General features: G+C 52.7%; 1 protein-coding gene across 1 annotated transcript in view; it reads left to right on the plus strand.

Moving 5' to 3' along the window:
* MAP3K3 (mitogen-activated protein kinase kinase kinase 3) overlaps window positions 1-22,157 on the plus strand; it is an 86,884-nt gene that overhangs the window by 39,759 nt on the left and 24,968 nt on the right. Inside the window, exons 5-7 of the mRNA XM_038753673.1 lie at window positions 2,644-2,743; window positions 3,999-4,112; window positions 12,487-12,607. Coding sequence (XP_038609601.1) covers window positions 2,644-2,743; window positions 3,999-4,112; window positions 12,487-12,607 — 335 coding nt within the window. The remainder of the gene's footprint in view (window positions 1-2,643; window positions 2,744-3,998; window positions 4,113-12,486; window positions 12,608-22,157) is intronic.

Below are 22,157 nucleotides of genomic sequence, written 5' to 3' on the forward strand. Positions count from 1 at the left end.
GGTGATGGGTTCAAATTCCGACTCCACCAGTTGTCAGCTGTGCGACTTTGGGCAAGTCACTTCACTTTTCTGGGCCTCAGTTACCTCATCTATAAAATGGGGATTAAGACTGTGAGCCCCCCCATGGGACAACCTGATCACCTTGTAACCTCCCCAGCGCTTAGAACAGTGCTTTGCACATAGTAAGCACTTAATAAATGCCATCATTATTATTATTATTATTATTATTACTAAGCGCTGTATCCTGTCCCACATGGGGCTCACAGCCTAAGCAGGAGGGAGAATGTGTTTAACCCCCGTTTTGCCGATGAAGAAACTGAGACCCGAGAAGGACACCCAGGTGGAGGGGCCGGAATTAGAACCCAGGTCCTTGGACTCTGAAGTCTCCGGGCTCTTCCTATGAGGCCACACTGCTTCTCAGCCACGTGCTGTGAGGCGCAGCGAAAGGTCCCAAGTCCGAGCTGAGCTCTGGAATTCCACAGAGTCTGGAAGTGGAAGACATTTTCCCACTTGCCCGGGGAAGACCCCAATAAATGGCCACCAGGCTAGTGGCCCCTTTGCCCAGGCTCGACAGTAGAAGTGTCCAGCGTTGAGCCCGGGACCCAAGGCCAACGCCACATCTCAGCACCATCATCGTTATCATCACCAGAATGAGAATAAGAATAATAATAATGATGATGGTGATAGCGATGATGATACGTATTAAGCGCTTCCTGGCCAAGTGCTGGGGTATGTACCAAATGATCAGATAGGAAATAGTTAATAGCTTTAATTCTATTTTAGCTTTAATTCTATTTGTTCTGACGACTTGACACCCATCCACATGTTTTGTCTTGTTGTCTGTCTCCCCCTTCTAGACTGTGAGCCCGTTGTTGGGTAGGGACCGTCTCTATATGTTGCCGACTTGTACTTCCCAAGCGCTTAGTACAGTGCTCTGCACACAGTAAGTGCTCAATAAATACGATTGATTGATTGTTGTCTGTCTCCCCCTTCTAGCCTGTGAGCCCGTTGTTGGGTAGGGACCGTCTCTATATGTTGCTGACTTGTACTTCCCAAGCGCTTAGTCCAGTGCTATGCACACAGTAAGCGCTCAATAAATACGATTGATTGATTGATTGATTGTTGTCTGTCTCCCCCTTCTAGCCTGTGAGCCCACTGTTGGGTAGGGACCATCTCTATATGTTGCCGACTTGGACTTCCCAAGCGCTTAGTACAGTGCCCTGCACACAGTAAGCGCTCAATAAATACGACTGAATGAATTGAATAATAATAATAATAATGGCATTTGTTAAGTGCTTACTATGTGCGAAGCACTGTTCTAAGCTCTGGGGTTGGGGGGGGGCGGTACAAGGTGATCAGGTTGTCCCACGTGGGGCTCACAGTCTTCATCCCCATTTTACAGATGAGGTAGCTGAGGCCCAGAGAAGTGAAGTGACTTGCCCAAGGTCACACAGCTGACACAAGCGGCGGAGCCGGGATTAGAACCCATGACCCGTGGCTCCCAAGCCTGGGCTCTTTCCACTGAGCCACGCTGCTTCTCTGAATCATCATCATCATCATCAATCGTATTTATTGAGCGCTTACTATGTGCAGAGCACTGTACTAAGCGCTTGGGAAGTACAAATTGGCAACATATAGAGGCAGTCCCTACCCAACAGTGGGCTCACAGTCTAAAAGGGGGAGACAGAGAACAAAACCAAACATACTAACAAAATAAAATAAATAGAATGGATAGGTACAAGTAAAATAGAGTAATAAATATGTACAAAGATATATACATATATCCAGGTGCTGTGGGGAAGGGAAGGAGGTAAGATGAGGGGGATGGAGAGGGGGACGAGGGGGAGAGGAAGGAAGGGGCTCAGTCTGGGAAGGCCTCCTGGATGAATGACTGAAATAGTTGCAGTCCCCCACGGGGCTCGTAGTCTGAGGTGGAGAGAGCAGCGTTGGCCCCCATTTTACAGACGAGGAAACGGAGGCCCAGGAAGGCAGAGTGACCGACCCAAGGTCACGCAGCAGACCAGTGGAAGAGCTGGTCTGAGAACCCGCCTCTCCTGACTCCCAATCGTGGGCTCTTTCCACCGGGCCACCCCACCTCCCTCCCCTAGGCCCCGAGGCCCGTCGTGGCCCAGGCCGGGGAGGTGGGGCTCGGGAGGCCGAAGGGGGTCGGAACGGGGTCCGTCCCTTCCCCGTCCCCTTGAGCCGGACTCCGGGTTGAGCCCCTTCCCCTCCATAATAATAATGATGGCATTTAGTAAGCGCTTACTCCGTGCAAAGCACTGTTCTAAGCGCCGGGAAGGTTACAAGGTGATCGGGTTGAGCGCTTACTGTGTGCAGAGCACCGGACTAAGCGCTCGGGAAGTCCAAGTTGGCAACATCTAGAGCCGGTCCCTACCCGACAGCGGGCTCACAGTCTAGAAGGGGGAGACAGACAACAAAACAAATTAACAAAACCGGCTAGTGTCCGGGGATAAGGCAGGTGAGGAGGTTTGGGCTGCGTTCTGCCGCCCAGTAGGCTTCCGGGGGAGAGAGGGCGGGTGGTCACCAGGGCCCGGGCGACAAAACAGCCAATACGCCGGCCGGCCGGCCCCCGGGACCCCCCCGGCGATGTGCTGGGTGACCGGACCCCCTTCTGCTTCCCAGAATCATCCCCTTCAGCCGGCCCGTGAGCTATGAAGACGTGGAACAGAAAGTGAAGACGGCCTTCGGGCAGCCCCTGGCTCTCCATTATATGAACAACGAGGTGAGGGCGTCTCCTTTCCCCCCCACCGCAGCCTCCCTCATCATCATCAATCGTATTTATTGAGCGCTTCCTGTGTGCAGAGCACTGTACTAAGCGCTCCCTCCTTCCCTCCCTCCCTCCGGCATCGCCCGTGGACTCCTATCCCTACCCCCAAAGCACTTTGGGGTTCACCCCACCCCCCAAGGCACTTATGTATGTGACCTTGCACTCCGTTGCTTCTCTTTTGATGTCTGTGTCCCCCCCTCTTGATTGTAAACTCCCTGCGGGCAGGCATCGTGTTTACCAACTCTGTCGTATTGTACTCTCTCTTTTTTAGACTGTGAGCCCACTGTTGGGCAGGGACTGTCTCTATGTGTTGCCAGTTTGTACTTCCCAAGCGCTTAGTACAGTGCTCTGCACATAGTAAGCGCTCAATAAATACGATTGATTGATTGATTGATACTCTCCCGAGTGATCAGTCCAGTGCTCTGCACACAGTCAGCGCCCAATCAATACCATTGACTGATTGAAGGGGTGCCCACCCCTTCTAGACTGTGAGCCCACTGTTGGGTAGGGACTGTCTCTATATGTTGCCAGCTTGTACTTCCCAAGCGCTTAGTACAGTGCTCTGCACACAGTAAGCGCTCAATAAATATGATTGATTGATTGATTGATTGGTTCCTCCCCCTTGAGCCACTGGGAATGCCTTTTCCACCCTGGCGGGGCTCGGGCATTCTCGGGGCCGGTGTTCAGAGGGAGCAGAATGGCGAGGAGCCGTTTCTGCCCTTTGGGGAGAAATTGGCCTCCATTCGAGGGTCCTGCTTGGTCTCCGTGAGGAGAGGGTGAGAGGAGGGTAAAGTTGGGGGTCCTGGTTCCTGAAGACCCTAAGCCCCTCGACCCCGGCTTCTGGGGGCAGAATGATGCCCTTTGAACTGCCGTCCCTCTCGGAGACCCCCACCCTACTTCCCCCGACCCCTCTCCAGCTTTGTGCCTCGTCAAACAACATCCACGACTCCGATCAGCTGCTCGAGCGGCTTCCTGATCCCGGGGCGATGTCTCGGGGTGGGGAAGGGTTCCCTGGTTTAGGGTGAGCTGTCGGTTAGTGGGTGGTAGGCGAGGGGCGGCGTCGGGTGGGTGGGAGGTGGCCTTTGCCGAAAGCCCCCGGGCCTGCCCTTCGCTCTCCTCCCAGCCGCTTTCTGTTCCCGCGCTTCCGATAAGCCGACCGCGTCCGCGGCCCAGTATTAAACCGCCTTCTCTTCCCGGTCCCGTCTTCCAGCTCTCCATCCCGCTGAAAAACCAAGATGACCTGGATAAAGCCATCGACCTCTTGGATAGAAGCTCAAGCATGAAGAGCCTTAGGATACTGCTGCTGTCCCAGGAGAGTAACCAAGTGAGTAGAGCCCAGCTCGGGACCCCATGTCGAGGGCTCCTCGGACCCCTGGGCTTGCACTTGTTGAGGGTGGAGTGGAGAGAGGGCTTCAGGGAGGACCCAGGCATCCCTGGCATCATCATCATCAGCAATCGTATTTATTGAGCGCTTACTATGTGCAGAGCACTGTACTAAGCGCTTGGGAAGTACAAATTGGCAACATATAGAGATAGTCCCTACACAACAGTGGGCTCACAGTCTAAAAGACCATTTTAGACTGGCAGACCATTTGCAGCTGCCCCCGGAGCTAGAGTCCCACGTGGACAGAGTGGAAAGCCCCAAAGGGCTTCCTTGTGAGTCTGCGGTTTCCGTGGTGGGGGGTATTATTTTCCAGCCCCAGGAGTGGGAAGTAGGAAGTAGCCCCAGGAGATCCGAGGTGCCGATGCCCCCCGGTCGGGCCTGCAGAGACCCAAGTCAGCCTCCTGACTCCACGGGCCCCTCTCTTGGCCTCAGTTCCCTCAACTGCAAAACGGCAATTGAGACGTTGAGCCCCATGTGGGACAGGGACAGTTGTCCCATCTGATTAGCTTGAATCTACTCCAGCACTTGGTACAATGCCTGGCCCATAATAGGCGCTTAATAAGTACCATAAAAAAAGCCCAAAATCCACGGAAGCGCTGGCCTGGCCTGGGATGCTCAGACATCTCTCTGGGGCTCCTGGGTGTCGTCCCACTGATTTCGGTGCAGTAGCTGGAGTCCCGCTCCCTACACCTCGCAGAGAGCGACGACCCTGGCCCTGGTACGGCCTTCTCTTCCTTCTCAAAAGTGAGGATTGGACCCCTCTTCGGATGCCACCGTCCTGGCCGTCTGGGCCTGGCGGGCATCGGGCCCGGGGAGGGCCAAGGTGTGCCTTTTAACTCCAACCAGGGCTGGCTGGACCACCTCGGAGCCACGGCAGCTGGGGTTTGAGAGGAAGGAAGCAGGTTAGCAGTGTGGCCTAGTGGGTAGAGCTCGGGCCGGGCAGTCGGAAGCTCCACCACTTGTCTGCTCCGTGACTTCATTTCTCTGCGCCTCCGTTACCTCATCTGCAAAGCGGGGATCAAGACCGTGAGCTTTATGGGAGACGGGGACTTTGTCCAACCTGAACAGCGTGTGTCTACCCCCGCTCTTTGTACATTGCCTGGCACAGAGTAAGCGTTGAACAAGTACCATAAAAAATGGGGAAAATGGCAGTTGCCGAAAAGCCCCCGTGCCCTTCTCTCCATACTGCTTCCCAGTTCGGTTCCAAAGGAGCAGCAGAGGGGAAAGATGGGGCACTGCTTTCCTCGGGCAGAAGCATCCAGGATTGGTATCGCCAGCGTCCCGTGCAGGCCGCCGTTCTCAGCTCTCCCGGCTGCCCGGGCTCCTTCCTTCCCCCGGGGCACATGCAGGAAGGAAACCGTTCTTGTGCTGGATGCGAGAGAGCCCGGAGGCCTGGACGGCCGCCCGTGATTCACCCGGGCGCCGCCCAGGTCCCGGGCAGGCGATTGCCAAGGCAGCCCCGCTGCCATGCCTGTCCTGAGGGGTCTCCGGCGGTGACCCTCTCTTCTTCCTCTCTTCTTCTTGGGAAGTACAAGTCCCAAGAAGCATATTTATTACTCTATTTATTTTACTTGTACATATCTATCCTATTTATTTTATTTTGTTAGTATGTTTGGTTTTGTTCTCTGTCTCCCCCTTTTAGACTGTGAGCCCACTGTTGGGTAGGGACTGTCTCTATATGTTGCCAATTTGTACTTCCCAAGCGCTTAGTCCAGTGCCCTGCACACAGTAAGCGCTCAATAAATACGATTGATGATGATGGTGATGAAGAAGCAGCGTGGTTCAGCGGAAAGAGCGCGGGCTTTGGAGGCAGAGGTCACCCACTTGTCAGCTGGGTGACTTTGGGCAACACTCATCATCATCAATCGTATTTATTGAGCGCTTACTGTGTGCAGAGCACTGTACTAAGCGCTTGGGAAGTACAAATTGGCAACATATAGAGAAAGTCCCTACCCAACAGTGGGCTCACAGTCTAAAAACTATTTATTTTACTTGTATGTACTTATTCTATTTATTTTATTTTGTTAATATGTTTTGTTTTGTTGTCTGTCTCCGACTGCGAGCCTGCTGTTGGGTCGGGACCGTCTCTCTATGTTGCCAACTTGTACTTCCCAAGCGCTTAGTACAGTGCTCTGCACACAGTAAGCGCTCAATAAATACGAATGAATGAATGAAAGCCACTTAACTTCTCTGTGCCTCAATTACCCCATTTGTAAAATGGGGATGAAGACTGTGAGCCCCCCCATGGGACAACCTGATCACCTTGTAAACTCCCCGGCGCTTAGAACAGTGCTTTGCACATAGTAAGTGCTTAATAAATGCCATCATAATTATTATTAGTATTGTCGACAACATATAGAGACGGTCCCTACCCAGTAACGGGCTCACAGTCTAGAAGGGGGAGACGGAGCGCTTAGTGGCGTGGGCAGCGGGTATACCTGGCTGAAATGCCCCCACTTGAGGGGAGAGGGTTAAAGGAGCCGGGGGGCAGGAGGATAGAGACTTCCCCCCAACACACGCACATACACACACTAAATTTCCACTGGGGAGCTCTTTGGGGGTCCTCTGTGCTTAGGATCCGGGATGCGGCCAACACGTCTGGGTGGGGAGCGCAGGACAGGGGCGGGGGTGATGATGGGAGAGACTATGGCTGGAAGCGGGGGCTGGGGAGATAATAATAGTAACAATAATAATGATCATCATCATCATCATCAATCGTATTTATTGAGCGCTTACTATGTGCAGAGCACTGTACTAAGCGCTTGGGAAGTACAAATTGGCAACATATAGAGACAGTCCCTACCCAACAGTGGGCTCGCAGTCTAAAAGGGGGGGACAGAGAACAAAACCAAACATACTAACAAAATAAAATAAATAGAATAGATATGGACAAGTAAAATAAATAAATAAATAAATAGAGTAATAAATATGTACAAACATATATACATCTATCCAGGTGCTGTGGGGAAGGGAAGGAGGTAAGATGGGGGGATGGAGGGGGGACGAGGGGGAGAGGAAGGAAGGGGCTCAGTCTGGGAAGGCCTCCTGGAGGAGGTGAGCTCTCAGCAGGGCCTTGAAGGGAGGAAGAGAGCTAGCTGGGCGGGCGGGCAGAGGGATTGGGGGCATTCCAGGCCCGGGGGAGGACGTGGGCCGGGGGTCGATGGCGGGACAGGCGAGAGCGAGGTACGGTGAGGAGATCAGCGGTGGAGGAGCGGAGGGTGCGGGCTGCGATGGACAAGGAGAGAAGGGAGGTGAGGGAGGAGGGGGCCAGGGGATGGATGGACAGCCTGGAAGCCCAGGGTGAGGAGTTTCTGCCTGATGCGCAGATTGATTGGTAGCCACTGGAGATTTATTTATTTATTTATTATAGCATTTATTAAGCGCTTACTATGTGCAAAGCACCGTTTTATGCGCTGGGGAGGTTACAAGGTGATCAGGTTGTCCCACGGGGGGCTCCCAGTCTCCACCCCCATTTTCCAGGTGAGGTCACTGAGGCCCAGAGAAGTGAAGTGACCTGCCCAAAGTCACACTCAGCTGACAACTGGCGGAGCCGGGATTTGAACCCATCATCATCATCATCATCAATCGTATTTATTGAGCGCTTACTATGTGCAGAGCACTGGACTAAGCGCTTGGGAAGTCCAAATTGGCAACATATAGAGACAGCCCCTACCCAACAGCGGGCTCACAGTCTAAAAGGGGGAGACAGAGAACAAAACCAAACATACTAACAAAATAAAATAAATAGGATAGATAGGTACAAGTAAAATAAATGACCTCCGACTCCAAAGCCCGGGCTCTTTCCACTGAGCCAAGCTGCTTCTCTTGGCAGAGGATAGCAGGGGGAGGCGTCTTAGAGTAAGGAGAAGATTCTCTCCTCTTCTTCCACGCCCGCGTTGTTCTCCTCCTACCCCCATCCCAATTGGGAAAACCCATCCCACTCCAGCATCCCTTGAATATCCAAATTCAGAAGGAGGAGGCTGGGGTCCCTGGACCCTTGGGGGTCGGGGGGCCGTGGGCGGCAGCCTTCCCAAGTAATGTTCTTGGGACAGTGAGAAGCACCGTGGCCCAGCGGACAGATCCTGGGCCTGGGAATTCTTGTCTGCTGTATGACCTTGGACAAGTCACTTCCCTTCTCTGTGCGCCTCTGTTCCCTCATCTGTAAAAAGGCAATTCAGTCTCTCTTCTCCCCCCTGCTTAGACTGCAAGCCCCATGTGGGATGGGGACTGATTTAATTGGTATCTACCCCAGTGCTTAGAATACTACTTGACTCCTAGTAAGCGTTTAACAATAGTAAAAATAATAATAATTCCTTGGAGAAGCAGCGTGGCTCAGTGGAAAGAGCCCGGGCTTTGGCGTCAGAGGTCGTGGGTTCAAATCCCGGCTCCACCACTTATCAGCTGGGTGACTTTGGGCAAGTCACTTCACTTCTCTGGGCCTCAGTTCCCTCATCCGTAAAATGGGGATGAGGACTGTGAGCCCCCCGTGGGACAACCTGATCACCTTGTTAACCTCCCCAGCGCTTAGAACGGTGCTTTGCACATAGTAAGCGCTTAATAAATGCTATCATTATTATTATTATTATTATTATTAATAATCAGCGACAGGGAGGTGGACCCCGTGCCCCGTAACATTTAGTGCTCCCAAGGAGATGCCAAACAGTTTGAAAGCATTCTAACGCCCATGGCACATGTACCGTAGCAATAATAATCACTCTCATGATATTTATTTGTTAAGCACTTTCTCTGTGCTCAGCCCTGGAGCCGCTACAAGATTATCAGAAGGGGCTTACGCATTTTCAGGAGGCAGAGCGGGTATCTTCTACCCATTTAGCTGATGAGGAAACTGAGGCCCGGGGAGGGTGAGTGGCATCATCATCATCATCAATCGTATTTATTGAGCGCTTGCTGTGTGCAGAGCACTGTACTAAGCACTTGGGAAGTCCAAGTTGGCAACGTATAGAGACAGTCCCTACCCAACACAGTCTAAAAGGGGGAGGCGGAGAACAGAACCAAACATACTAACAAAATAAAATAAATAGAATAGAGATGTACAAGTAAAATAAATAATAAATAGAGTAATAACATATTTACAGTGGCATGTCCAAAGTCACCTGGCAGGCGGGTGGCAGAGCCGGGACTAGAACTGGGGCGCCGCGCCGGTCCCCGCAATAGGAGGATGTCAAAAAGGACCCCCTCACCAGGCCCCATGGAGACGGACCGTAAGGATGGTAATCCGTTCCCCTCCGCCTCCCCTCAGCGAGGTGACTCCAGGCTTCCCTGCGAGGCTCCGTGGGATGGAGGGGTTTGGCCTCGCCGGGCATCTCGGCGACTGTGCTGCGGCGGGCGGCAGATCCCTCCCGCCTCGCCCGCCCGCTCCCCTCCCGGACAGAGCCCGCCACCGGCAGTCGTTTCCTCTCCGGCGCCCGACAGCGTCGAACCGCCGCCGCCGGGCAGCAAAGGCTTCAGGGAGAGAGCTCCAACTTCCCCTCAGAGCTTCGCTTCCTGTCGCTCGGTCAAGACGGCCCTGCCGGGGCCGCTGCCTGGACGCACGGTTCACCCCCTCGAGCAGGAAGCAATTTTCCCGGAGAACAGGATGCGGGGTTTGTTGGGGGCGAGAGCTCAGGCCTCTTCTCCTGCTGAAAGAGGGCGAGGGGCCTGGGGCGGGTGGCGGGTGTCGCGGGAGTGGAAGGGGTTGAGCCCCGGCAGGAACTGGGGCCCAGACTGTGTTTTTCCAGTAGTCATCATCATCATCAATCGTATTTATTGAGCGCTTACTATGTGCAGAACACTGTACTAAGCGCTTGGGAAGTACAAATTGGCAACATCTAGTCCCGGTCACCTGCCTTCCCGGGACCTTTGAGACTGCCTGTTGGGGCTAATAATAAAAATAATAACTGTGGTACTTGTTGAGCGTGTGCCAGGGACTAAGCGCTGGGGTGGATACAAGCAGATTGGGCGGCCCACAGTCCCCGTGGGACCCACAGTCTCAATCCCCATTTTCCGGATGAGGAAAATACGGCCCAGAGAAGTGAAGCGACTTGCCCGAGGCCACGGAGCAGACAAGTGGCAGAGCCGCGATTAGAACCCATGACCTAAATCCCGGGCCCTTGCTCAACCCTGGAGCCACTACAAGATTATCAGAAGGGGCTTATGCATTTTCAGGAGGGAGAGGGGGTATCCACTAGATCTAGATATCACCTTGTATCCTCCCCAGCGCTTAGAACAGTGCTTTGCACATAGTAAGCGCTTAACAAATGCCATCATTATTATTAGCCCTCTGTTGGGTAGGGACTGTCTCTATATGTTGCCAACTTGTACTTCCCAAGCGCTTCGTACAGTGCTCTGCACACAGTAAGCACTCAGTAAATACGATTGATGATGATGATGATGGTGATTATTGTTGTTATTATCATTAGACCATGCTGCTTCCCCAGATGGCTTTCCCGTTCACAGGCCATTGAGGCCCGGGGACGTCATCCAAGCGGAGAAGCAACATGGCCTAGTGGATAGGGCACAGACCTGGACGTCAGGAGGACCCGGGTTCTAATCTTGGCTCTGCCGCTTGTCTGCCGGGTGACCTTGAGCAAGTCACTTCCCACCTCTGGGCCTCAATTACCTCGTGGAGAGTCAGCCTCTGAGCCCGACGAAAGAATAATAATAATGATGATCCTTTTAAAAAGTGGTATTTCTTAATAATGATGGCATTTATTAAGCACTCACTACGTGCAAAGCACTGTTCTAAGCGCTGGGGGAATACAAGGTGATCAGGTTGTCCCACGTGGGGCCCAGTCTTCATCCCCATTTTACAGACGAGGTAACTGAGGCCCAGAGAAGCGAAGTGACTTGCCCAAAGTCACACAGCGGACAGTTGGCGGAGCTGGGATTTGAGCCCATGACCTCCGACTCCGAAGGCCGGGCTCTTTCCCCTGAGCCACGCTGCTTCTCCACTTCTTAAGTGCTTACTAGGTGACAGGCACTAAACTTTAAGCGCTGCGGTGGGTACAGGCAAATCGGATTGGAGACAGTCCTTGTCCCGCAAGGAGCTTACAGTCTCAGTCCCCATTTTAGATATGAGGGAGCTTGGTGGGGTGTTCCCGTGGACACCCAGCCTGTATCTTGCCAAGTCTCTGATAATTAAGGGGATGTGTTCGGGGGCCAGCACGCGGGACTCGGTTTCTTCTTCTTGCCACGATTGTTCAACTCTGCTAAGGCGTCCACTGGAGCTGGGGACCCGTTAGAGGAGGGGACTGCCATCCTCCTCACCCTTCCCCGGGTGCCCCGGGAAGCCAGCCTCCCAATAGAGGGGGGCACCTGCCTGCTTAGAGAGTCCCTTCGCGATGCTGAGCCAAGGCTTTCTCTTGGCACGAACCCTTAGCCTGCTACCCCTGGCCCGGCCCCCGGGCCTCTGACGAGAAGAGGGTAATAATAATAATAATAATAATAATGGCATTTATTAAGCACTTACTATGTGTAAAGCACTTAACAAAAGCCATCATTATTATTATTATTATTAGACCATGCCGCTGCCCCAGATGGCTTTCCCGTCCACGGGCCACTGAGGCCCAGGGATGTCATCCAAGCAGAGAAGCAACATGGCCTAGTGGATAGGGCACAGACCTGGACTTCAGGAGGACCCGGGTTCTAATCGCGGCTCTGCCGGGAGACCTTGGGCAAGGCACTTCCCATCTCTGGGCCTCAATCACCTCGTGGAGAGTCAGCCTTTGAGCCCGACGAAAGAATAATAGTAATGATGATCCTTTTAAAAAGTGGTATTTCTTAATAATGATGGCATTTATTAAGCACTGACTATGTGCAAAGCACCGTTCTAAGCGCCGGGGAGGTTACAAGGTGATCAGGTTGTCCCATGGGGGGCTCACAGTCTTCACCCCCATTTTACAGATGAGGGAACTGAGGCCCAGAGAAGCGAAGTGACTTGCCCATGGTCACCCAGCTGACAATTGGCAGAGCCGGGATTTGAACCCCTGACCTCTGACTCCAAAGCCCGGGCTCTTTCCACGGAGCCACGCCGCTTCCCCAGCAGGGCCCGGGAAGCGAGGGCAGATCTGGCGGGGCTCCAGAAGCGTTTTGTGCCGGGGAGACGTAGCTTCCTCCTCCTCTCTCCCCGTGACCTTCTGAAATTCCAGCGTTTTTCCAGACCCAGGCTCCTCACGGTCACCGAGACCTGTATCGCGGTGGTTTCCGGGGCTTGTGCGGTGGCGCCCGGGAAGCTGGCAGACTCCGGGAAGGGGGCTCGGGGAGGGCAAGGCCGTACACCCCTAACCCGGCCGCTCTCGTCTCTCTCCGCCCGTAGACCGGCTCCTCTCCCCACCCCGGGGGGCCCAAGCAGGTGCGGATCAAGGCCTCCCAGTCTCTGGCGGACGTTACCACGGTGTACCAGCCCCAAGAGCCCAGAAGCAGGCACCTCTCTGTCAGTGAGTATCGCCCGCTCGCCTCTGTGCCTGTCTAGGGGTTGGGGTGGAGGGATCCGATCCCCGCGCTTCGAGCGACGGCCGGCCCGTCCCCTCGACTCCTTGCCCGCGGGAGGCACTTTGGGGGAGCGCGGAGACACCGTTGCCTCGCCTCCGTTCCGGTCCTCAACCGGCAACAGTTCACTGGTTTGCTCCTCCGGCCTGGCTGTTCTGGAAGCGGCCTCCCGGCAGGGCCAGAATTAATATTCTAGGGAGCCAAGGTGACCGCCGGCCCCTCGGGGAAAGGAGTCGGTCAGGCCGCCCGTGTCGGGTGGAGGAAAATGATCGGATAGCCGGGCCCGGCCCTATACCCTCGTCCACTCGGCTCGAGCGGCCAGACGGAAGCGGGCCGAGGTTCGCCGGGCCTGGTGCCGCCTCGAGGAGCCGGAGGGTGGACGCGCTCGTGGAGGATTGGCCTTCTCTGGCCACCCTGTGCCCTAGAGCAGGAGTCGGGCCAGTCGGGGAGGTGCTAATAGGCTCGCCTCGGGTCAAGGGGGAGATCCTAGAGCCTGGCAGAAGGGAGGGAAGGAGGAGGAATCTTGTGGTTGTTTCCTTCTCGCCAACCTCTCTCTCAGGACGGCCCCAGCCGGCAGAGCCGCAGCCGGTCGGCTCCCCGGGGCGAGGGCTTCAGTTCCGTGAGTGGGTCATCGGGGAGGGACGGGGGAGCGCCAAGACCTTGGCCAGAGCTCTCCTCCGAGAACCGTCGACACTAGGACTCCCCGCTTCCTGAGCTTCCGGTGGGCACAGGGCCTGTCGGAGGAGCTCAGGGAAACTCCTGGACCAGAAGGCCCGGCCCTGCCTCGAGCGGCCTCCGCTGCCACTAGCCGAACGTTTGCGGACGCCCGGCCCCTCGCCGACCCCGTCCCGCGCCCAAATCCCCTGCCGCTCCTGGAGCTGAGACCGAAACAAAATCGACAACGCTCTGGGGACGGCGGGCGGGCGGGCAGGCCGGCCAGCTCTCGGTTTTTCCGTTCACTTCCTCCGATAGACATTGATGCGGGGAGACTTCCGTTTCCTGCCCAGAGTCGCAGGTCTTTCCACAATAGCCTCTGGCCCGCGGCCCATCAGATAGCCGCCGGCTCTGTGCGGGCTGCAGGGTGTATTGGAAAAAGTGAAAGTCCCGGCTGGAAATAAGAGCCAAAAGGTCCCCTTTCCCCCACCCCCGGCCCGCCGGCCCGGGCTCACGTGAGGCCGCCCCATGGCGAGCCCCTCGGGGACCGGGGACCGTGTCTATCGATCAGTCGTTGGCGTTGATTCAACGCTTACCGTGACCCTGGGCTGAGCGCAGAACAACAGAGGGGGTAGACGTGGTCCCTGCCCACAAGGAGCTTACAATCCACAGAGGGAAACAGGTATCAAAAGAAATGACCGATATGGGAAATAGCAGAGTAGGAGGAGAGATAGGCTAGGGTGAGTTTTCAACCCGGACACACAGCCAAGAGGGGAGTTGACGCGGAGGGGTGGGTGGATAGGGGAAATGAGGGCTTAGCATCCAGTGGTCGCCCTTGTATTTCCTTCATTCAGTCACATTTATTCATTCCTTCGTATTTATCATCATCGTCATCAATCGTATTTACTGAGCGCTTACTGTGTGCAGAGCACTGTACTAACCGCTTGGGGAGTACAAATTGGCAACATATAGAGACAGTCCCTACCCAACACTGGGCTCACGGTCTAAAAGGGGGAGACAGAGAACAAAACCAAACAGACTAACAAAATAAAATAAATAGAATAGATATGTACGAGCGCTTACGGCGTGCAGAGCACTGTACTAAGCGCTTGGGAAGTACAAGTCCCAAGAAGCATATTTATTACTCTATTTATTTTACTTGTACATATCTATCCTATTTATTTTATTTTGTTAGTATGTTTGGTTTTGTTCTCTGTCTCCCCCTTTTAGACTGTGAGCCCACTGTTGGGTAGGGACTGTCTCTAGATGTTGCCAATTTGGACTTCCCAAGCGCTTAGTCCAGTGCTCTGCACATAGTAAGCGCTCAATAAATACGATTGATGATGATGATGATGAAGAAGCAGCGTGGTTCAGCGGAAAGCGCGGGCTTTGGAGACAGAGGTCACCCACTTGTCAGCTGGGTGACTTTGAGCAAAACTCATCATCATCAATCGTATTTATTGAGCGCTTACTGTGTGCAGAGCTCTGTACTAAGCGCTTGGGAAGTACAAATTGCCAACATATAGAGACAGTCCCTACCCAACAGTGGGCTCACAGTCTAAAAACTCTATTTTACTTGTATGTATTTATTCTATTTATTTTATTTTGTTAATGTGTTTTGTTGTCTGTCTCCAACTGTGAGCCCGCTGTTGGGTAGGGACCGTCTCTATATGTTGCCAACTTGTACTTCCCCAAGCGCTTAGTACAGTGCTCTGCACACAGTAAGCGCTCAATACGAATGAATGAATGAAAGCCACTTAACTTCTCTGTGCCTCAATTACCCCATTTGTAAAATGGGGATGAAGACTGTGAGCCCCCCGTGGGACAACCTGATCACCTTGTAAACTCCCCGGCGCTTAGAACAGTGCTTTGCACATAGTAAGCGCTTAATAAATGCCATCATAATTATTATTAGTATTAAGTCGGCAACATATAGAGACGGTCCCTACCCAATAACGGGCTCACAGTCTAGAAGGGGGAGACGGAGCGCTTAGCGGGTAGAGAGCACTGTACTACGTGTTTGGGGAAAGCACAATACAATCATAGACACATTCCCGGCCCACAAGAAGCTCACAGATTAGATGAGGGGAGACAGACATTAATATTTTATTTAAAAAGTCCACAGCTATGTACGTAAGTGCTGTGGGGCCGGGAGAGGGGGATGAACAAAGGAAACAAGGCAGGGCGACGCAGAAGGGAGTGGGAGAGGAGGAAAGGGTCCCAGCGCTTAGTACTATGCGCTGCATAGCGTTCAATCAATCAATCAATCGTATTTATTGAGCGCTTACTGTGTGCAGAGCACTGTACTAAGCGCTTGGGAAGTACAAGTTGGCAACATATAGAGACAGTCCCTACCCAACAGTTCAGTAATTACATCTGTGGCAGAACCCCCGGGCCCACCCCGGTCTCCTCCCCGGCAGGCAGGTTGAGAGTGTGGGACTGACCCCAATCATTGACCAGAGATCAATCAATCATATTTATTGAGCGCTTACTATGTGCAGAGCACTGGACTAAGCGCTTGGGAAGTACAAGTCGGCAGCACATAGAGACAGTCCCTACCCAACAGCGGGCTCACAGTCTAGAAGGGGGAGACAGAGAACAAAACCAAACCTACTGACAAAATAAAATAAATAGAATAGATAGGTACAAGTAAAATAAATAGAGTAATAAATATGTACAAACATATATACATATATACAGGTGCCGTGGGGAAGGGAAGGAGGTAAGATGGGGGGATGGAGAGGGGGACGAGGGGGAGAGGAAGGAAGGGGCTCAGTCTGGGAAGGCCTCCTGGAGGAGATCAACGAGAAGCAGCGGGGCTCAGTGGAAAGAGGCCGAGCTTGGGAGTCAGAGGTCATGGGTTCTAATCCCGGCTCTGCCGCTTGTCAGCTGGGTGACTTTAGGCAAGTCGCTTCACTTCTCTGGGCCTCAGTTATCTGTAAAATGGGGATGAAGACTGGGAGCCCCACGTGGGGCAACCTGATTACCTTGTATCCCTGCCCCCCGTGCTTAGAACAGTGCTTGGCACATTGTAAGCGCTTAAGAAATACCAAAAAAAAAAGAGAAAGAGGCAGGAGTTGGGCTCCCCTGGGTCTGTCGGGGTTTCGGGGCTGCTTCCACCCACCCACCTGCCAGTTGCTTTGGAAATCTTGCCGGGGCCTGGCACCACCGTTCAGCCTGTCGGTGCCCCCCGAACGTAGCGTATGAGGCCGTGGGGGGACCTTCTGCCTCACCCGTGGGCACCCAGCCCCAAGCTGCTCACCCCTCCTGGCTTCCCGGTAGTCCGCCACCTCTGACGTGTCCTCTAGACTGTAATCTTGCAGTCTTCTAGAGTGTAAGCTCGTCATGGGCAGGGAACGTGTCTACCGATTCTGTTATATTGTAATAATAATAATAATGGTATTTGTTAAGCGCTTACTATGTGCAGAGCACTGTTCTAAGCGCTGGATACAAGGTGATCAAGTTGCCCCACATGGGGCTCACAGTCTTAATCCCCATTTTACAGATGAGGTAAGTGAGGCTCAGAGAAGTTAAGTGACTTGCCCAAGGTTACACAGCAGGCAGGTGGCAGAGCCGGGAGTCGAACCCATGACCTCTGACTCCAAAGCCCGGGCTCTTCTCCACTGAGCCACGCTGCTCCCAAGGGCTTAGTATGGTGCCCTGCACATAGTAAGCGCTCAATAAATACAATTCATTGATGGTGACTGCCGTCCAGACAGGTTCCTTTCATCTCCCGGGCCCTTGTCCCAGATGCTGTAATCCCAGGGGCCTCCCTGGCTTCCATCCGCCCCCTCCCTAATCCAGCCGCCCACCTTGGTCATCTCACATGGGGGGGACACACGTACCAGATAATAATAATAATAATAATAATAATAATAATAATAATAATAATGATAGCATTTATTAAGCGCTTACTATGTGCAATGCACTGTTCTAAGCGCTGGGGAGGTTACACGGTGATCAGGTTGTCCCACGGGGGGCTCACAGTCTTAATCCCCATTTTACAGATGAGGTAACAGGCCCAGAGAAATAATAATAATGATGGCATTTAATTAAGCGCTTACTATGTGCAAAGCACTCTTCTAAGCGCTGGGGAGGTTACACGGTGATCAGGTTGTTCCACGGGGGGCTCACAGTCTTCATCCCCAATTTACAGATGAGGTAACAGGCCCAGAGAAGTGAAGTGACTTGCCCAAAGTCACACAGCTGGCAATTGGCGGAGCCGGGATTTGAACCCACGACCTCTGACTCCAAATAATAATAATAATAATAATAATAATAATAATAATAATAATAATGGCATTTATTAAGCGCTTATTATGTGCAAAGCACTGTTCTAAGCGCTGGGGAGGTTACACGGTGATCAGGTTGTCCCACGGGGGGCTCACAGTCTTAATCCCCATTTTACAGATGAGTTAAAAGGCCCAGAGAAATAATAATAATGATGGCATTTAATTAAGTGCTTACTATGTGCAAAGCACTCTTCTAAGCGCTGGGGAGGTTACACGGTGATCAGGTTGTCCCACGTGGGGCTCACAGTCTTAATCCCCATTTTTCAGACGAGGTAACAGGCCCAGAGAAATGATGAGACTTGCCCAAAGTCACACAGCTGGCAATTGGCGGAGCCGGGATTTGAACCCACGACCTCTGACTCCAAATAATAATAATAATAATGATGGCATTTATTAAGTGCTTACTATATGCAAAGCACTGTTCTAAGCGCTGGGGAGTTTACAAGGTGATCAGGTTGTCCCACGTGGGGCTCACAGTCTTAATCCTCATTTTACAGAAGAGTTAAAAGGCCCAGAGAAATAATAATAATGATGGCATTTAATTAAGTGCTTACTATGTGTGAAGCACTCTTCTAAGCGCTGGGGAGGTTACATGGTGATCAGGTTGTCCCACGTGGGGCTCACAGTCTTAATCCCCAATTTACAGATGAGGTAACAGGCCCAGAGAAGTGAAGTGACTTGCCCAAAGTCACACAGCTGGCAATTGGCAGAGCTGGGATTTGAATCCACGACCTCTGACTCCAAATAATAATAATAGTAATGATGGCATTTATTAAGCACTTACTATGTGCAAAGCACTGTTCTAAGCGCTGGGGAGTTTACAAGGGGATCACCCTGTGGGACAACCTGATCACCTTGTAACCTCCCCAGCACTTAGAACAGTGCTTTGCACATAGTAAGCGCCTAATAAATGCCATTATTATTATTATCAGGTTGTCCCACGGAGGGCTCACAGTCTTAATCCCCATTTTTACAGATGAGGTAACTGGGGCCCAGAGAAGTGAAGTGACTTGCCCAGAGTCACCCAGCTGACAAGTGGCGGAGCCGGCATTCGAACCCACGACCTCTGACTCCAAAGCCCGGGCTCTTTCCACTGAGCCACGCTGCTTCTCTACAGAGACACCCTGGCCCGCAAAACGGCTCTTCCCGGCTCACCCCACCGGCCCACTTCCAGCCCTCCCCTTTCATTCATTCATTCAGTCGTATTTATTGAGCGCCTACTGGGTGCAGAGCACTGTACTAAGCGCTTGGGAAGTCCAAGTCGGCAACATATAGAGACGGTCCCTACCCAACGGCGGGCTCCCCTAAGGACTGTAGTCCTTGGCCGGCCGGGCTGGTGCAGACAGCTGGGCACAACCCCCAACACCCGCCTCAGTCGGCGGCTCCGGCTCCATTTATTTATTTGTTTTACTTGTACATATCTATCCTATTTATTTTATTTTGTTGGTATGTTTGGTTTTGTTTCCTGTCTCCCCCCTTTTAGACTGTGAGCCCACTGGTGGGTAGGGACCGTCTCTATGTGTTGCCAATTTGGACTTCCCAAGCGCTTAGTACAGTGCTCTGCACATAGGAAGCGCTCAATAAATACGATTGATGGTGATGATGATTGCTGGGCTTATCGTTGGGGGAACGTACTGGCCGTTCCAGCTCCCTCCTAGATGGCCACCTCCCCGCACAACTGTGGGCCGTCCCCCAGAACCTGGACAAGCCTGAATCCCTTCGTTCGGTCCGTGGTAATTACTGACATTTCGCTGGATGCGTAGTATTGTACTGAGCGCTACAGCCCCCGAGCCCTTAGTACAGTGCTCTGCACACAGTAAGCGCTCAATAAATACGATTGATTGATTGACTGATTGATTGAGAGGACACTAGGGAAAGAAGACATCATCCTTGCCCTCCAGGATTTGACAATCTAGTGGTTTCTTCCTGACTCTAAAGGACTTGGGGGACGCATTTCCTGCCCCACATCCTCTCACTGGCTGGTAATAATAATAATAATAATTTTGGTGTTTGTTAAGCGCTTACTATGTGCCAAGCACTGTTCTAAGCGCTGGGGGAGATACAAGGTAATCAGGTTGTTCCACATGGGGCTCACAGTCTTAATCCCCATTTTCCAGATGAGGTAACTGAGGCACAGAGCAGTAAAGTGACGCAGCTGATAAGTAGCGGAGCTGGGATTAGAACCCATGACCTCTGACTCCCCAAGCCTGCGCGCTTTCCACCGAGCCGCGCTGCTTCTCTAACATAGCCCGGTGGTAACATTTGCTGCCCTACTCTGCTGTGTGCGGAGTCCAGTGCTCTGCACACAGTAAGCGCTCAATAAATACGATCGAATGAATGCCCTAATTCAGTCGCCCTCATTGGTCGTAACATCATCATCATCATCATCATCATCAATCGTATTTATTGAGCGCTTACTATGTGCAGAGCACTGGACTAAGCGCTTGGGAAGTCCAAGTTGGCAACATATAGAGACAGTCCCTACCCAACAGTGGGCTCACAGTCTAAAAGGGGGAGACAGACAACAAAACCAAATATATTAACAAAATAAAATAAATAGAATAGCTATGTACGAGTAAAATAAATAAATAAATAGAGTAATAAATATGTACAAACATATATACATATATACAGGTGCTGTGGGGAAGGGAGGGAAACTAGAAGCAGCGTGGCTCAGTGGAAAGAGCACGGACTTTGGAGTCAGAGGTCACGGGTTCAAATCCCGGCTCCGTAACATCTGTTTCCCTAACCCACCCCTCTTCTAGACTGTGAACCTGCCTTCTAGACTGTAAGCCCACTGTTGGGTAGGGACCGTCTCCATACGTTGCCAACTTGGACTTCCCAAGCGCTTAGTCCAGTGCTCTGCACACAGTAAGCGCTCAATAAATACGACTGAATGAATGAATTGGCAGTTGTTGCCTTTTCCCGGCCTTTCTCATCGGGTGGTTACGTTAACTGCCTTGACCTCCTCTTCCCATTTGTTGGTAAAGTGAAGTCCACTCAAGGGAAGCAGCGTGGCTCAGTGGGAAGAGCCCGGGATTGGGAATCAGAGGTCACGGGTTCAAATCCCGGCTCCGCCAACTGTCAGCCGTGTGACTTTGGGCAAGTCACTTCACTTCTCTGGGCCTCAGTGACCTCATCTGGAAAATGGGGGTGAAGACCGTGAGCCCACCGTGGGACAACCTGATCACCTTGTATCCTCCCCAGCGCTTAGAACAGTGCTTTGCACATAGTAATAAATGCTATATTAAAAAGGGGGTGGGGGCGCCCAGGCTGTATCAGATCCCCTTCTCACCATGGGGTCCTGGGAGCCATCACCTCCTCCGCTCCCACGTCACCGCCATCACCTGATTGGTTTTGTTTTTATGTTTTTGTTTATGCTTGGTTTTGTTCTCTGTCTCCCCCTTTTAGACCGTGAGCCCGCTGTTGGGTAGGGACCGCCTCTAGATGTTGCCAACTTGGACTTCCCAAGCGCTTAGTCCAGTGCTCTGCACACAGGAAGCGCTCAATAAATACGATTGATGATGATGATGACGACCCTCGTACTGACCTCCGGAAACCAGGGGTTTCAGGGAGGCAGGCCAATGGGGGAGCCCCCGACCGTTCACCCCTCACCCGTCCCTGGGCTGGGGGCCGGAGGGGAGATGCCGGCTTTCCTGGTTTGTTCCCCGCCCCTCCAATCTTCCTCTCCATCATCCCACTGGGAGCTAATTATCCCCATTGCCCAGGCCCATCAGCTGGCTGAGGCTGGGAGCCCGCTGTTGGGTAGGGACCGTCTCTAGATGTTGCCAACTTGGACTTCCCAAGCACTTAGTGTGGTGCTCTGCACACAGTAAGCGCTCAATAAATACGATTGATTGATTGATTGACACTGAGGTCCCCGGAAGTCTGGTCTCCACCGAGGTGGCCTTCGGTGCCCCTCTTCCGCCCCAGGGTTGGCCGAGGTCACCTGTGGAGGTGGAGCCTCCCCTGCTTCCCTTCAAGGCCCTGCTGAGAGCTCACCTCCTCCAAGAGGCCTTCCCAGACTGAGCCCCTTCCTTCCTCTCCCCCTCGCCCCCCTCTCCATCCCCCCGCCTTACCTCCTTCCCTTCCCCACAGCACCTGTATATATGTTTGTACATATTTATTACTCTATTTATTTTACTTGTACATATCTATTCTATTTATTTTATTTTGTTAGTATGTTTGGTTTTGTTCTCTGTCTCCCCCTTTCAGACTGTGAACCCACTGTTGGGTAGGCACTGTCTCTCTATGTTGCCAATTTGTACTTCCCAAGCGCTTAGTCCAGTGCTCTGCACACAGTAAGCGCTCAATAAATACGATTGATGATGATGATGTGAGCCCACTGTTGGGTAGGGACTGTCTCTATATGTTGCCAATTTGGACTTCCCAAGCGCTTAGTCCAGTGCTCTGCACACAGTAAGCGCTCAATAAATACGATTGATGATGATGATGTGAGCCCACTGTTGGGTAGGGACTGTCTCTATATGTTGCCAGTTTGGACTTCCCAAGTGCTTAGTCCAGTGCTCTGCACACAGTAAGCGCTCAATAA

Source organism: Tachyglossus aculeatus, chromosome 11 (genome assembly GCF_015852505.1).
Source record: "Tachyglossus aculeatus isolate mTacAcu1 chromosome 11, mTacAcu1.pri, whole genome shotgun sequence".
Taxonomy (NCBI): Eukaryota; Metazoa; Chordata; class Mammalia; order Monotremata; family Tachyglossidae; genus Tachyglossus; species Tachyglossus aculeatus.